This window comes from Arachis stenosperma, chromosome 3 (genome assembly GCF_014773155.1).
Source record: "Arachis stenosperma cultivar V10309 chromosome 3, arast.V10309.gnm1.PFL2, whole genome shotgun sequence".
Lineage (NCBI taxonomy): Eukaryota > Viridiplantae > Streptophyta > Magnoliopsida > Fabales > Fabaceae > Arachis > Arachis stenosperma.
This window is the reverse complement of record NC_080379.1, coordinates 154,849,309-154,867,216: the sequence shown is the minus strand read 5'-3', so window position 1 is coordinate 154,867,216 and position 17,908 is coordinate 154,849,309. Positions and strand designations below refer to the sequence as shown.

At 34.5% G+C, this 17,908-nt stretch overlaps 1 protein-coding gene across 1 annotated transcript; it reads right to left on the bottom strand.

The window, feature by feature from the left end:
* Positions 1-2,506: 2,506 nt before the first annotated feature.
* Positions 2,507-6,354, bottom strand: LOC130966964 (uncharacterized). The gene is made up of 5 exons (XM_057891784.1): positions 5,722-6,354; positions 4,231-5,526; positions 3,964-4,125; positions 3,645-3,912; positions 2,507-3,411 (listed from the first exon to the last, which is right to left on the bottom strand). Exons 1-5 carry the CDS (start codon positions 6,352-6,354, stop codon positions 2,507-2,509), a joined length of 3,264 nt encoding a protein of 1,087 aa, XP_057747767.1.
* Between the last annotated feature and the right edge of the window lie 11,554 nt (positions 6,355-17,908).

The following is a 17,908-nucleotide window of genomic DNA, read 5'->3' as shown; positions in this document are numbered from 1 at the left end:
ATATTTTATTATAAAAAATGACTAAAATACTTCTATTATATATATTAATTTTGAGAATCCAAAATTTTAGTCCTTTATTTTTCTATAGTAGGATTAAGATTTATAATTTTTAAAATTAATATATATATATATATATATATATATATAATAAGAGTATTTTAATCATTCTCTATAATAAGGGTATTGTAGTCATTTTTTATAAAAAATAATATTAATTTAGACCAATTCAAGATTTAATTCACTATTTTTTTGGTTAAATCAATTTGTATGGCCTAATTTTGACAAAAATAATATGATTTAATCGATTATATATGTTAAATTTTAATTACTGACAAATATCTTTAAAAAAAACGTTTTAGACGTTTTTATCTAAGTAACTCCCCTTTTAATTTACCAAACATAAAATAAGGTATTTATACTTTTCAAAAACACAAACTCCTCTCCTTAAAGTTTTACCAAACCAAACTTAAAACAAAAGAACATAAGTTTTAAAGCAAGGTATTTGTGCCGCAATCAATTCACAATTTATCCAGTCTTTTTAGGAGGCTTGAATCCAAGAGTAGAAACAAAATTAAAAAATCTTAATGCAGTTCCAGCACTAGCTACTGCCATTGTCTCTGTAACACACCATGTGAAACAGATGGTCTTACATTTGCTGGAAGAACAGATGGTGTCAGTTGGTAGAACATATTGGAATAATGTTTGAAAAGTTGGGGACTAAAAACTTTCTATTTCTTTCTTATACGAGCTAGATTAGTTAGGTGTTGTGGCACGGCACTAGCTGATACAAATGTTGTGGACTACTCCTAGCATGCAGACAGACTTAGGACCACAAAAATTTTAAAAACTAGAGTTGTTCATGAATAAAATAACAATCTTTTTGGGTAATTAACAAGGGTCTAGCCAATAACAAATTAATAAGTATTCACCATACAGAATACAACATCGTTCTGTCTATATGGCATGGACAAATTAATCCATATCCAATTCAAAATTGTTAGTACGATATATAACAGACAACTCACCCACTTAACGATTGTAGACATTTTTTTAGTTTTTAACATTAGATTCGTTGAAAAAATCGCATTGTCTCAAAATTTATAGTAAGGATAGGAATCGATTTGAAGTTTTTTATTTTTCAGATATCACTTTATCCGTGTCGAGATAAAGGTAAGAAATTAAAATAAGTGTCTACTCTTATTTAAAATATCAAAGTAAACTAAATTATACATAGTTTAAGAATCATTTCCTTAATTATTTTTTAAAATATATAAAAAAAGTAATTACTCGCTACGTACTAACAATTTAACATATACATAATAATTTAATTTTAATGTACTAACAAAATAAAAAATAAAAAAATTTATTTTAATTAATATAATATTATACGATTGATTATTTTCAAACTTTTTTTAAACACTAACCGTGTATAAATATTAAATTCTATATATAATATCATAAAATAAAATTGTTTTAATTAAATTATATATCTAAAAAAAATGCCTTCTCAGTTCTCAGTTTATCACAAGCACACACAATGTCTGTGGTAGCATTATTAAACTAGCTGGCGTTATCCGGCGTTGTGGTTTGTCTCTTGCCTTTCTCAGCTTCGTTTGGAATTTTCCTACCACGCAATGTTCTTCATCACTTCTTCTGTTGTCCTTTTGTTCTCACATAGCATGGAAAAGTAGATAATGCTATTTTATTTTGCCGAGAATAATACTAACAATATACAATCAAGTTTATTTTAATAAATAAATTTAATTTTGATACATTATCAGTATACCATCATATAATTATATTTATTTTTTTATTATTATTTATAAAATTAATATAAAAAATAATTATTTTTTGTTAATATAATATTGTATAATTAGATATATATATAAAATTATTTTAGTACATTAATTAAAATTAAATTTATTATTTTTAAATTATAAAATTTAAGTTTTGAAATTGATTACGTATATTAAGTGAATAATTAAAAGCAAATTTATATTTACAGTTAAAAGATAGCTTAAATTCAAAATAAACACATCGGTTACGTTAGTGTCGATTGTAGATTGGAAAACGCGAAGCCGATGCTTATCTAAACCATGGTTTTATACTTGCAATCAAGGACCCCAGCACTAAAATTAGAATAAAATCATCATACTCTAATTAATTTAAATTATTACTAAAAAGACGTCAAAAAGAAGTTACAAACGACAACCATGTTAATGCTATCGCAATGATATGATGTGTGATATTTTTCTATGTTTGGACTTATGTGTTCCTTATTATTAAAGTTTCTACAAATCAAATTACACATGTTAAGCGCTAGCTATAAGTATTAGTTTCGCATTTACATCAAAATCCATACCATATATGCAACGGCTGAAAAATACTAACAACTTTGTTTTATAATTAATAGTTTATTGCTGTCAATTAGATCAACGCGCTTGGTACCTTTTTTTTGGGTGACTAAATAGAAAAAAAAAAAAGAAAAAAAAGAGACAAAATTAAATTAATTGGCTAGGGTCATATCTAAATCTATTAGATGTTGAAACTCACTCCATGGTTGGCTCCAATTCGAGTGAATGTCCGCGTCAGAAGCAGCTGCTTTAGCCATACAATCTGCAACACTATTTGCAGTCCTCTGAATTAAAAGAACAGAGACTCTCCAATTCCAATTCATAACCTCCTGTATATACTTTGCCAAATCCCATTCCGGAATATCCTTACCAAGCATTTTTTGGTTTACCAAGAAAAGAGCTTCTAAACAGTCTGTTTCACAAATAACCTCACGAAATCCACTCTCCCAAGCAAGAAGTAAACCTCTCCAAATTACATACAATTCAGCAAAAAGAACACTGCACACTTCGACTTTCCCAGTGTAACCTTTCAACCAACATCCATCAGGATTGCAAATGATACAACCAAAACCAGCATAGCCAAAAGGAGCAAACCAACTAGTATCACAATTCAATTTAACAGAATGAACTGGAGGTGGAACCCAATGCAAACAAAGTGAAGGAGGAGACAAAGATTGATGCATAGCAAAAATAGTGTGAAACTCCCTTACTGAACTACGAATCAAACTCACCACTTTACTAACACTCCATGAATCATCTATACTAAATAAGTCCTGATTCCTGCTTCTCCAAATCCACCAGATGGTCGAAAAGAAAAGAAAAATATCTCCACTCTTTACACCTCTGTAGAGCCAATCATGTAAATTCGAGTTATCTGAATACAGGCCTAAAAGGTTCCAGACCTCTTTGGCACCAGGGCACTCCCGAAGACAATGAAGAATGGATTCAGAACCATTCTGACATCGATGACAGGTGCTAGATAAAGCTAAACCACGACCCAAACGAAACTCTGCCGTAGGAATAGCATTATGAAGACTAGCCAAATCAAGAACTTGTACTTCTCAAGAATATGCAGTCGCCATACCCACAACCAATTATCATGCTCATTCCAGTCAAGCTTTTTTTTGGCTAGCCAACTGTACCCACTCCTAGCTGAGTAGAGTCTAGAAGATGCCACACCCCACGACCAACCCGAACTCTCTCCAGCATTCAAATTCAGATTATAAGCATTCAAACGCTATTTGACATCTTCTGGAATGATAGAGAAAATATTATGGAGATTCCATTGACCATCTTTCCAAACGTCTCTAATAGTTAAATCAGAGTCAGATATATGTACAAAAGGGACATCTTGAGCAATTGGGCCCTCAATATTCCAATTGTCAAACCAAAAGGATTGATCAAGTGACCCAACGCACCAAGAGAAGGCATCCTTAAGAGCACCAAAAGCCTTTGAGATACTCTTCCAAACATGTGAAGCATTGCAAGGGACATGGCCATCTAAAACTCCCTCATTCCTCAGATACTTTGCCCTCAATAGAGCAACCCAAGGCTTGTCCTGACAATGAAAAAGTTGTCAAACTAATTTACCAAGTAAAGATATATTAACACACGCAAGATCTCTAACACCTAGGCCACCAAATTCCTTTGGAGTGATCACGGTCCTCCAATTAACAAGAGAAAGGCCTCTACCATCAACTTGACCCTTCCAAAGGAACTGTCTCATCATAGAAGACAATTTATCGCAAACCCAATTTGGAAAAAAAGATACCTGCATATGATAGACAGGAATGGATGCTGCAACAGAATTGATCAGGCAAAGTCTCCCTGCTTTATTTAGAAGCCTTCATTTCCAATTAGCTAATCTTCCCCTCACCTTTTCAATCACCGAATGAAAAGAAGCCCTACTAGTACGGGAATGATTAAGGTTAACTCCAAGATATCTTCTTAAGTCCAAAGCAAAACGTATTGAAGAAACACTAGTAAAAATACCTCTTCTACGAGCAGTCACATTTTTAGAACAAAAAGCTTTAGACTTTTCAAGATTCACTTTCATGCCAGATGCCTTGCAAAAAATGTTAAGAGAATGCATGACCATTTGAACCTGACTCTTTGTAGCCTGACAAAAGAGTAAGAGATCATCTGCAAACATCAAATGAGAAAATTTTGGGCCACCCCTAGTGACAGAAACTGGTTTCCACACACCCTCGACCACCTTATGAGATATATAGCAAGCAAGTCTTTCCATACAAAACACAAATAAGTAAGGAGACATTGGATCGCCCTGTCTAAGCCCCCTTCTAGGAGCAAAACTATCCAATCTATTCTCATTCCACATAATAGAAAGAGATGATGCACGGACACAATTCATAATCAAATTAACAGTGATGATAGAAAAACCAAAAGCAATGAGAGTACTCTCCAAAAACCTCCAATCCACCCTATCATAAGCTTTTTCAAGATCAATTTTAAAAGCAAGAGTACCTTTCTTGGATTTTGTGTGCTTCATGAAATTCAGAATTTCTTGGGCCACAATAATATTATCAGGAGTACCACGACCCGGGATAAAACCTCCTTGTAAATGACTAACAATATCTGGAAGAAAAGGCCGAAGTCGGTTAGTCAATACTTTGGTGATAATTTTATAAATAACATTACACAAGCTAATAGGCATAAAATCCTTCATAAAGGTAGGGTTATCAATTTTAGGAATAAGCACAATCAGAGTTTCCATGATGCTAAGATTTAAGAACTCTCCCAAAAAAGCGCTCCGGACAATATTCCAAATCTCAGTGCGTACTATCTCCCAATATTCTTTATAAAAAAAAGCTTGAAAGCCATCTGGATCAGGAGCCTTAAAAGGGCTTATACTGAATACTGCTGACTTGACTTCCGCAAAAGAGACAAGGTCAATTAACCTAGCACAAGCCTCAGTGCTTAGAGTGGGCATCGGAACATCCCCTAAACAATCAACCTCAACCTCTTCCGTTGTACCAAAGAGATTCTTGTAAAAAGAGAGGGCTTCTTCCTGGAGAATATCTGGATCAGTAGACCAAGACCCATCTCTAACATATAATTCATGTACTCTATTATGGCTTCTACGCACCAAAGTCTGAAGATGAAAGAATTTAGTATTTCTATCCCCATACTTGACCCACTGCTCTCTAGATTTCTGGTACCAAAAAAGTTTCTCTTGCAATAAAAGCCTATTGTAATCTTCCTCAGTTCAGCTTCTTTAATTCTCAGAGATAACACATCGGTAACCTCCAAACGCCATTGAATCTGATCAATCTGATATTTCAGCGTATTTTTTCGCACAAAAATATTTCCAAAAATCTGAGTTGAAGTCCAAAGAAGCCTGTTGAACCATCTTAAGCCTTTCAGTAACGCCTCCAAACTCTTGATTCCAAGCCTTACTAATAACATGTTTATAAGAAGGATGTGTTGTCCACGCAGCTTGGAACCTAAAAGGACGAGAACCTTTCACTCTGGGACTACCATGACAATGAACTAAAATAGGACAATAATCAGAATGAAGCTTGCTAAGAATTTCAGAATAATTCTCAGGAAACATTGTCATCCACGCCTCATTAACTAGAGCTCTATCCAACCTTTTAGCCAAGTCCCTGCCAGCCTGAACTGCTCTATAACAAGTATATCTCCTACCAGTCACTTTAAGATCAAAGAGCTCACAGTCATCTAGAGTAGTAGCTAATAGACTAGCTCTGTGAGAAGAAAAATAAGCACCTGTACTCTCATCTGGTGCTACAATCTCATTAAAATCACCAACAGCCATCCATGGTCCATTATGGCTTGAATTAATAGAACGCAAATGACCCCAAAGCATACATCTTTTATCGAATTGAGGACTCCCATATACTGCACTACAAAGCCAAATTAAGCTACCCACACTCACTTTTACTGTGATACATTGGTCAATTTGATCAATAACCACACAAGAAGTATTAGCAATAGAAGATAGAAACCAAATGCCACCCATGTGTCCTACTGCTTCCTTAATACCAACATAATGAAAACCCAACTTATCCCAAAAATTCTTCAAATTATTAAACATGGTATGAGTCTCAAAGAGAAAGAAGAAAGATGGTTTATATATTCTCACCAAATTTTTACAATGCACACGGGTCATCTTGTTAGACGCACCCCTCACATTCCAGGATATGATATTGAAACTATCCATAAAAATAGCAAAAAGGGAGCTCCAATAACAAACCCGAGACTCAACATGATGTCTGTGTCTTTGACGATCCTGCCTTTAATGGACTCTTAAGTTGTAGCCTAATTTTCTCCGTTGAAACTTGCACCATACCCGCCGTCGATGCTCAATCCTTATCTACTGGTGAATTCTGCAAAGAGTTTGGGCGAGGACGCTTTCGCACAGTGCCATTTGTTGTCTCACCTTGCTGCTGATGATGAACATTATGCCGGGTCCCCAAAGAAGCCACACTAACCGGTTTTCCAATATTGATGCCCCTGCTTAATTTTACTTTAGATCCAGTAGCATGTGTTATACGTTGGTGATTAGGCCTTGTCCAAGTATTGGTAGCCTTGTTAGGAGTCTTCTTTACTTTTGGTTGGACCTGATGGGTGCTAGGAGAAGGATTTTGACCCATTTTATACTTTTCTTTCCTAATCACTTGAGTCCAGCCTTCCAAATCCTCATGTTGTGCATGGTCTACATAAACAACATGCAAATCACTCTCCACCAAATTCGGAACAGTAATATTTACAGTCTCATCTCCAAGATTCTTGCCAAAATGAAAACTTGCCTTTTTCACATGCACTGGATTTTTTGAATTTGAGCTTTCTAGCTGCTTTGCTACATCGCTGACCACCTTGGCATTAGTTCCTCCTCCCGCATTGCTGTCAGTCTTGCACACCTTCATATCATGACCAAACTTGAGACAGGAGCCACAAATAAGGTGAAGAATTTCATATTCAACCTCATATTCAACACCTTCAACAAGAATCTTCTTAGTCACTGGCAATCCTAAATCTATCTGACACAGGCTCGAGCATATCGTCGTCTTTCAGCTAATTTTGTTGCCAAATCAACCTTAACGGGAATGCCAACTGCAGCCGCAACACGGAGAATTGCATCTTCTTGGTAGCACCAAATTGGTAATCCAAAAATTCTAATCCACACTAAAGTTGCTCCAAAACAGTTTTCACTTTATCTAAACTCTTGATCCCAAGACTTCACAGCCACCTAATTTCCCTCGATCATCCATGGACCTCCTAAGAGAATCTTTTCTCGCTCCTCAGCCACATCAAACTTCACAAGAAAGTAGTCAAATCCCACGTCCAATAAATCAAAACCTTCCTTAATCCTCCGTACCGTTCGAAGTTTATGAGACAATGCAGTGTAGCTATAATGTTTACCTAGCACCTTAATCACTATAGCATCCTTATAAGGTTCTGCCAAGCAATTCTTAGCTTCTTGGGTAAATGTGACACTCGGTGGCAAGAGATCTCCTTGCTTCCCAGAAACTATAGCAATGTTATCTCCCGATAAAGTTCCAACGAGTGAAAAGGCTTTAACAATTTTGGAACCCACAACTTTGTCCTCGAAAGAAATCTTCAAAGGCTTAGAAACTCCTCCCAAAATATGATCCTCCTTTTCCCCTCCTTTTCCCAAAATGTTATCGGCTGCCTCACTGTATTTCATCCTAAAAGTCTCTTCCCCGCTCACTCCATCGCTCATCTCGATTTTCAAAATTATTTTTAATATTGGTGTACGCGCTTGGTACTTTTATTTACATACATTAATGGGAATAAGATCTAAATCTTCAACAATATTTATATATTTCTGTTTTTTTAGTAAAAATTTCAAATTTTATCTTTTAATCCAAAACTTTTTGAATATAAAATGAAATATAAAATTTGAATTTCTATTTTTATAATTTTTTATGTATATTTTATTTATATTCAGATAACATATTTTTGTGACATCTATATTTTTAAATTAATAAAAGTAAAATATATCAATAAAATGTTAAATTTAAAAAATTACACATTAAAAAACGAAAACATGAACGTCAGCAGTGGGCACAGCCGCATAGGGGATTGGCTCATGAGTCATGACGGGGCAAGCACGCATACATACATGGGGCATGGGGGCATTGTGGTAATTAACTTTGTGCTGCGTTTGACTCTTGCAGTCTTGCATGACTTGATTCTAATTTGGGCACGTGTAATGCGTGCGAGAAAATAGAAGAGTGAATTTGTAATTTTGTATTACTGCATGGCCCCACCCACCACATGCAACTCCAATCACGTAACTCTTCACTACCATATAAATTGTGTGATAACTGATAAGTATGTCTTATATATTATACGGGTGTCAATAATGTCTAGGGTATAAATAATATTTTTTATTTTATTAGTAGTGTCTCTCGTACACTACTCAACTAAAATCTCCCAAGCACAGTATTTAAATTAAATTTTTTAAAAACAATCCTACGTAATTAATAAAATTTATTATTTTTAATTAATAATTAATTAATAAAAATAATTTTATATTAAATTTTAAATTCTAATAATATAACAATAAAATATTAGTTAAAATATCAATCCTCTAATATTTTTCATTCTTAAATTAGCACCTCCTAACACATAAATCTTTAAATACATACAACAATATTCAATCTTGATGGTTCATATATTGTACAAAAGAAGAATTAGTCAAATAGCAGGAAAAAAGTAGGGGAAAAAAAATAAAAGAATATATTTTACAAATGATTCTTTTAATGAAGCGAAGCAAAAATAATTTTTAATGAAGAAATATAATTAAGTAATAAAAATATGACACGTTAAAAAATTTTAGTATTTGATCAAATTTAATTTTACCTATTATACAGGAAATGATTAAACTAAATTTTACTTTCAAAATTTCAATTTTAATATTGGATCAAACTTAATTTTATTTACCAAATGCAAACAAAAATTGACTAAACAGTAAAATCATTCTATATAATATAGAAAAATACTATTTATATACCAGACATTCTCTTAATATCCTATAAAAATATAATTATTACTAATTAGTTGTATATTTAAATCATTTTTAATTAATAAAACAAAAAAATACATGTTTGGTTATTAAAAAATATTAATATTAAAATAGTATTTATTATAAAGAGTGTAGGCATAACAGAATTAATAATAATAATAATAATAATAATAATAATAGTAGTAGTAGTAGTAGTAGTAGTAGTAGTAGTAGTAGTAGTAGTAGTAGCAGTAGCAGCAGCTTGTATATGATTAGCAATCTTGTATTTTATTTTGTGTAAAATTAAAGTTATTGTTTTGTGTGATCAATTATATTTACACTTTTAAATTTATCAAAAACTAGATTGAGATTTTATTATGTAAAGCACCTCTAAAATGTTTGATAACAAGAGAGAAGGGATTATAAAAAAAGACATTTACATTAGAATAATGATTAAAGTCTTAATTCATCTTTTTAATTATTATTCTTTTAATATTTATATTAAAAGAAAACAATTTTAAATATATATTATTTTTAAATTTATTAAAAAATAAAAATTTTAACTAAAATAAAAAAATAATTAAAAACATGTGCTAGAAACTTATTATTATTAAATTTGAGTGAACATAATTTGGACATGTAGACATTATGAACGCCTCCATAACGAAATAATCGGCATTATTTGCGGGAGGGATCATGGAAATCATCATCGATGGTTTTGGTATACCGCTGCATGTATTCTATTCGTATAAGTTATATAAATCAATTATGATTTTCTATTTATATATTTAAAAATTACACTTACAGTTATTTATTTATAAATTAATTTTGATGCATTAAAAGTGTAAAGTGACATAGTATAATCACATTCGTTCTTTACTTTTTTTAGATGACCATTTATACGATTGATGTAAAAAGTAGCTATTTTTATTAATATGGTCTTACGAACTAGATTTATCTATAAAACTATTTATATTGACGGTGCATCAAAATTAAATTTTTTATTTATTTTCATAATAAATAATATTTTTTAATTTAAATAATTTTTTAATTAATTTATATTTATTATACCATACATTTAAGTATTTGTTAAAAAAATGAATATTAATATAATAAATATTATAACAATAAAAATATTTTAAAAAAATTATTGTACGAGAAAAATAGAGTAGTTTTGATGAAAAAACGAAAAATACCCTATGATAGTTGCAACAGTAGAGGATGAATCAACCTGCTGTCCTGGTCCTGGACTCTCTTTTAGGCTAAGGGATCAACCTCGATTTATTTCCAAAACAAACAAAAGCCCATTATTTTATCACACGCAATCATCACATCCAATGTTTTTTAAGGCTTCATTATTTTGAACTAAAATTTATTTAAAGATGTCACTGTAAGTCAATAATCTTCACAATTAATTTTTTATTTTTCTTTTCCTTCTATCTTCATTATATATGTAATTATGTATTGAGTGAGACAAAACGTATTATTTCATGGTAGAACATGGGATTTGGGAACGATGGTTACGTTACACACATGCATCGAAATCGAAAATGACAAGACAAAATGTATAGCTAGCTAGCTTGTTGGGTAAGTTCTAGAGGTGCATATGGACATTTACATCCATAGTCATCGAAGATGAACTAATAAAATAATATTTATGAAGTTTTCGAAGAATTATATCTACTATGATATATAAAGATATAAACGCTAAGATTGTGTGAGATAGCACACGTTATTTGGTCACAGAAGAGAGGTATATTGACAACCAATATCGACCACGTCTATGCATGAAACTTATCTTTGCAAAACAACGTTGTTTTCTTAGCTGTTTCTGTGAGAAACTCACCACGTTTATAGCATACTGATATAGTTGACGGACTGCCACATGTAGATATATTCACTCCCTTTAATTTATTTAAATTTAAATTTTTCGCGTTAGCGGATACCTGATAATTCAAGCCACACATATTCTGACACGGAATATTTGTTAAATAATATAATATATAATAGTCATAATTAATGTATGTTTAAAAGAGATACGTGACGCATGGTTGTTATTAGGGTTAAGTATTTTTTCGTCCTTAACGTTTGAGTTCAAAATCAAAATTGTCTCTGAATTTTTTTTTAGTAAAATTATTTCCAATGTTACAAAATATTATAAAATCGTTCTTTTTTATCTCAATTTTATTTTTTGATTAAATTACCCTTAGTTATTAATAAAAAATAAAAAATATATTAAAAATAAAAATATAATCCAACCCCACCACATCCCATTCTTATCCCTATTCTCATCCCCATCTCCTTAAAAAAAAAATGAAACTCCATTTTACTGTGATCATCACTTCTATTCTCTTAATAAAAAAAATTAAACATCATCCCACCATAATAGGGGTGTCAAAAATTCTCAAGAGGCAAGAATTTCTGTAGAAACCGTTCCGAATGGAGCTCCAATGGTAAAAAATTTTTTCTGTGAGAATGGGGATGTGGAGCGAAATTCTCCTGAGACAGGTGCGGGGACCCGAGTGAGGATCCCCGCTCCATCTCCGATAATTCTCCGAATTTTTGAACTTACTTAATAACCCTTACTTTATTTTTAATATAGGAGTTTTTTAGTAATTTCACTCATTGAAAAATCTTAACCCTATTGTTCAAGATTTTATTTTATGGACTATTATTTGCTATGTTATATTTCAAGACTTATAATTTTGGATAAGATATGTTTGTGTGTTTGTAATAATATTTTGTAGTTTATTTTTTGGGTTTTTTTTATATTTTTTATTATAATTTTCATATGAATGTAACATAGAGAGATTGGGAATGGGGCCCCGCGGGGAACGCGGGGAATGCAGGAAACGGGGATGGGGACAATTATTCTCCTATGGCGGGAACGGGGCGGGGACGGGGATTAATTATGGGGGCGGGAACGAGGAGTAGGGAGACATCCCCTGCCCCCGTCCCGCCTCATTGACATCCCTTCACCATGATCATCACTTTCCATTAACCCTCCCTTGCTCATTAACATTCTCATTAACACCTCATAAAGTCATCGGCAGAATTCTTTTTTCTTCCTCCTCCATCACCACCACCACCACCATAAAGCAGAGCCTTTTTTCCAATATCTTCAAACCCTAGAATGGTTGAAAGCTCCTAAACGGAAGAGCAAATAGTGAATCCTTCAAGGGAACCTCTCTCGTGTACGGTTGGAAGAGAGGAGCGCGTACAGAAGACAGAAAACAGAGAATTTCGTGGAACAGAGCAGAAAAATTGTAGCAAGAGTCACAAAAAATAGTGCGTACAGAGCTTCGCTGAATCTGCTCCATCTCCCTTTCCACACCATACTCCCTCACTTCCTTCAGAAGCCACAACGTGGAGGGAGTGTACAAGTGGTGAAGGACCTGCAGCAAGGACCAATTCACCCAACCCGTTTAAGTTCATCGGATGCTCCAAACCCCCAACCGTTCCTCCTGCTTCAACCGTAAACTCCTTCCGAAACGGCACACAGAACGTGGAGGGAGTGTACGAGTGGGTGAAAATCTTTACCTTTGGTGCTTGTACAAGTGATGGTGTTGGCTGTTTTAAGGGATTTTTGGGTTCATCTTCGTTCCTCCTTGTTTTGTTCTTTCTTTTTTTAAGAATATAACATTATTTTTTTAATTCTTTTTAATTTTTGTGGTTGCTGATTTTGGATTTGAAGTGCGATTGATGATTGTTGAACTGTTGTCAAATTTAAAATTTTAGGATTTATTTTGTGATTGTTGTTGCTGTCGAATTTGCTATTATTGAATTTGCTGAATTTGTTGTTGTTGTTGCTGAAGAAGAGAAGAAGAATTGTTGTTGCCGAATTTGGTTGTTGCTGTTGCTGAAGGAGAGAAGAAGAATTGAAAATTTTTGGGTGAAAAAAGGAAAAAAAAAGGGAGTTCGAAAAGAGCAGAAGGAAGGAAATAGGGAGGAAAGAGACATCGGGGGTGGGGGTGGGGGTGGGGTCGGGGGAGGAGGAGGGATTTTTGTTTTTGTTTTTTATTTTTTTAATAATTGTTAAGGGTAATTTGGTCAAAAAATTAAAATTGAGATAGAAAATGATGATTTTATAGTGTTTTGTAACGTTGAGGATGATTTTAATAAAGAAAAAAGATTAGAGACGATTTTAATTTTGACCCAAAATTTTAGGAATGAAAAAAATATTTAACCCTTGTTATTATTATTTTTCCTACACGTTCTATGTGAGTAGATTAAAATATAAATTGTTTTATACAAAATTTATCACTAAATTAATTATTATATATTTATATATAAATATATATTATTTAATTTATTTTTAATATATATTTTATATTTAATATATGTTATATGAATATCTGATTTAATAATAACTTTTTAGTATATACTTAATATAATTGTTAAGATATGTCAAGAAATGCTTAAGGAAGGCTCTGCTAGGGTTTCTAAGCAAGAAGAAGACTTGGTGCAGCGTAGAACCAAAAAAGTGAAAACGCGTGCCAGCGTTGATCTTAATCAACCAAGCGAGGACATGGAAGTTACTGGTCCTTGTAATGGAAATAAGTAGAGAGCTTCCAAAATCTCGTATAAGGATACGCTCCTCACCGTGGCGGGCTCTATCATTGAGGATGAGCATGTTGACATGGAAGAGGTTAATGAAGACATACCGGATCTAGAGAATAGATGGTACCAAGATGTGGATAAAGACACCCATGAAGAGGAACCATTCAATCCTTGTCCCACCATTCCTATTTCGAAGGAAGAGTTCGATGAGTGGTGTAAACCATGGAGATCCGCACTCTATGTCAAGCTTTTGGGCAAAAGAGTTGGCTTAGAATTTATGGAATAACGATTAAAGAGAGACTGGGGTAAGAAAGGCTCTATTAATGTTATTGATATGGATCGTGATTATTTTTTGGTTCACTTTACAGATACGGAAGACTACTCTCATGCTTTAATGGAAGGACCTTGGATGATTGTCGGACACTATCTCATTGTGCAAAGATGGCGACCTTTTTTCTTGGAATCTGAAAAAGCAGTGAGAAAAACTGCTGCCTGGATTCGGATACCAAACCTCCCTATTGAGCTCTTTAACCAGAAATTTCTATGGAGAATTGGGTCTACTATTGGTCACATGCTCAAAATTGATCGGTCACCCTCAATCCATTCCAGAGGACGCTTTGCTAGAATTTGTGTCGAAATTGATCTTGCCAAAAAACTGGTCCTAGGATCTCGGTTCTTGGATCATAACTCTATATTGAATATGAAGGACTGCACCAAATTTGCTTCTCTTGCGGCAAGTATGGTCACAAGTCTGATTTGTGCACTGATGAGCCGGTGGGAAAGATGGCGGGCCAGGAAGCCGGTGCAGAAGGAAACACTATGATTTCTGAAGATCCACCTTCTGTCGAAACTGAGAACCAAAATGGAAAGAATCAAGATTCTAGTGGTGGTAATCAAGGGAATCAGATTTTCCCTGATTTTGGGCCATGGATGTTAGTTAAACGTAACTTTAGGCAGAAAAAGGGCATGAATAATCAAGGAAAGATTGGAGGCATGATTGGTCAAGATCTACCTAATAATCAGGAAAGAGAATATGAGGAAGATATGCCCACCAATGCTAATGGCTCACGTTTTATTACTTTGAATGAGGAAGGAGTAAATTATTCGGCTAAGAATTCCATGCAAGAGGAAGCCATTATAGCTTCAAGTGGGCCCGAGGCATCAAAGGCCTTGATAGTAAATAATAAGAGTCAAATCATTCAAAAAAAAGTCTTACGGGCTGGTGCAGGTAAAAATCCACAAAGTGGTAAAATGGGCCCCTTTAATAAAGTTGGGCCACAAGGATCTGAAAAAGGGTTAAAGCCTAATCCAAAATTGATCATCAAGAATCCTTCCTCCTCTCCTGAAGCTTCCAAGAGCATTGTCACCGTGTCTCCTACGAAGAAGTCTCGTGAAACTAATGATATGGAAGGGGTAGTGATGGAGTATATGCGAAAACTTCAAAGAGAGCAGAATGAGGCTTTTGTTGCTATGAAGCAAATTGCTACAGGTCGTGAAGGTTTTGTAGTGAGGAATAATCCTCTACTGATGAATGCAAGCTCCTCTAACTCTCATATGGAAATAGAGGCTGTGCGGAATCCAGGGAAAGATCTTGATAGGCCCCCAGATGAGAGTATGATTGATTCTGGTGGTAAAAAAAATCAAAGAGAGGGATTTATCCCTTGGTAAGCAGAATGGCAAGTCAGGGTCTCATACCCAGGTGTAACATTGTCACTGGTGACTCCCCTATCCTTTTTTTGATTGTTATAATGAATGTTATCTGTTGGAATTGTCGGGATGCCGGTAGTAAATTTTTTCACTCTCTTATTAGAGACCTCAGAAAAGAATATAGTGCTAATTTTATTATTCTGTTAGAGCCTCAGATAAGTGGGTCGTGTGGCGTTCGGATTAGGAATAATATAGGGTTCGATAGCTCTTTCATTGTTGAAGCTAATGGCAGATCTGGTAGGATCTGGTGCCTCTGGGACTCTGGTACTTGGAAGATTGATGTCCTGGATCATAATAGCCAGATGGTGCATCTCAAGGTTGCTGGTGGTGACTCGACCCCCTGGCTCCTATCTGCGGTGTATGGTAGCCCCCATCGCGTTAACAGAAGAATCCTTTGGAGCAATTTGTGATCCCTGGCGGGTAATATTACCATTTCTTGGTGTCTTCTAGGTGATTTCAATGCTACGCTCCACGATTATGAACGAAGGGGAGGCTCTACTAATGTTTTTCATAGTGCTTGTCTTGATTTCCAGAGTTGTATTTCAGACTGTGGCCTTATTGATCTGGGTTTTGTGGGTTGGCCATTTACTTGGAGAAGAGGTAACATTGTTGAGAGATTGGATAGAGGGTTGAGCAATTTGGAGTGGCAATTATCGTTTCCTGAGGGCACCCTGAGGCATTTGCCCAATTTTAATTCTGATCACTCTCCTATTTGTCTGCAACCTCACGCTGCTTCCTTTCATAATAGGAATCGGAGGCCTTTTCGATTTGTTGCGGCTTGGCTGGCGCATCCGGATTTTTCAAATTTGGTTTCTAATTCCTGGGATGTCTCTTCTTCTTGGAATAGTGGTGTTGTCAGCTTTAAAAATTCTTTAAAAGATTGGAATACAAATATTTTTGGGGATATTTTCAAGAGGAAAAGAACTCTCTTGAGAAGGCTTCAAGGTATTGCCTCCAGTTTGGCTACTAGTGTTAATCGTAATTATTTTCTGGAGAACCTTCAGAATCTGCTTTGGGAAGAATATGAGGAGGTTTTGACTCATGAAGAATTACTTTGGTTTCAAAAATCAAGATGTAAGTGGATTGAATTTGGTGACCGAAACACAAAATTTTTCCATGGCTCAACTATGGTTAGGAGAAGAAGGAATAAAGTAACTTCCCTCATTGATGATTTTGGTAATTTGATCACTGAGCCAAAGTTATTAGAAGACTTAGCTAAGAATTTTTTTGTGGATCTTTATAAGGACTCCTTGCCTGATGTTCCCTTTGTTCTCAGTAATTCCTTTCCTAACGTTAGTAGTGAAGAGCTCAACCAGATCGGCAGCATGGTTTCTAATATGGAGATTAAGGAAGTTATTTTTAATATGGGAAGTTTTAAAGCACCGGGAAGAGATGGCCTCCAAGCTGTTTTTTATCAAAGTCAGTGGGATCGTGTTGGAATTGATCTGTGCTCCTTAGTGCAACAAATTTTTGTGGAGCCAGAGAAAGTTAGGGATATTAATGAAACCCTTATCACCCTTATTCCTAAATCTGACCCGGTTACCAGCCTCAGGAAAATGCGCCCCATCAGTCTTTGTAATGTTACTTATAAAGTGGTTACCAAGATTATTGCTAATCGACTGCGGAAGCTCATGAACAATATTGTCCAGCCCACCCAATGTAGTTTTGTTCCAGGAAGACAAAGCTCTGATAATATTATTATTGCTCAGGAGGTGATTCATTCAATGAGAAATAAAAAAGGTTCGAGAGGGTGGATGGCTATCAAAATTGATTTGGAGAAGGCTTATGATAGGCTCAAGTGGAGTTTTGTTGAAGACACGTTCAAGGATATTGGTTTTCCTTCTCATATGGTTAATCTTATTCTTCATTGCATTTCTACAGCCAGAATGAGAGTTTTATGGAACGGTGAAGAACTTGATGAATTTACTCCTTCTAGAGGAATTCGTCAAGGAGACCCCATCTCCCCTTATATTTTTGTCCTCTGTATAGAAAGGCTCTCTTAGCTCATTAATGCGGCAGTTGATCATGGCTTCTGAAAACCTATTCGCCTTAAAAGGGATGGGCCTGCCTTATCTCATTTGTGTTTTGCGGATGATCTCATTCTTTTTTCAGAAGCTAGATTTGAACAAGCTGAGATTATTAACAAGTGCTTGGCAGCCTTTTGTGATAGTTCTGGTCAGAGAGTTAGCCATGAAAAAACTAGAGTTTTCTTCTCCAAAAATGTGGGTAACAATGTGCGTGCCGAAATCAGTAGTGCTCTGCACTTCTCCAGGAT

Excerpts from the sequence above, each read along its gene's own strand:
- LOC130966964 (XM_057891784.1), bottom strand. The coding sequence starts at position 6,354 with ATGGGTGGCATTTGGTTTCTATCTTCTATTGCTAATACTTCTTGTGTG. Across the intron at positions 5,527-5,721 it reads TTACTGAAAGGCTTAAGATG|AAATCTAGAGAGCAGTGGGT; the intron begins GTTCAACAGGCT and ends TTTTGGTACCAG. Across the intron at positions 3,412-3,644 it reads TAGAGACGTTTGGAAAGATG|TACAAGTTCTTGATTTGGCT; the intron begins GTCAATGGAATC and ends ATTCTTGAGAAG.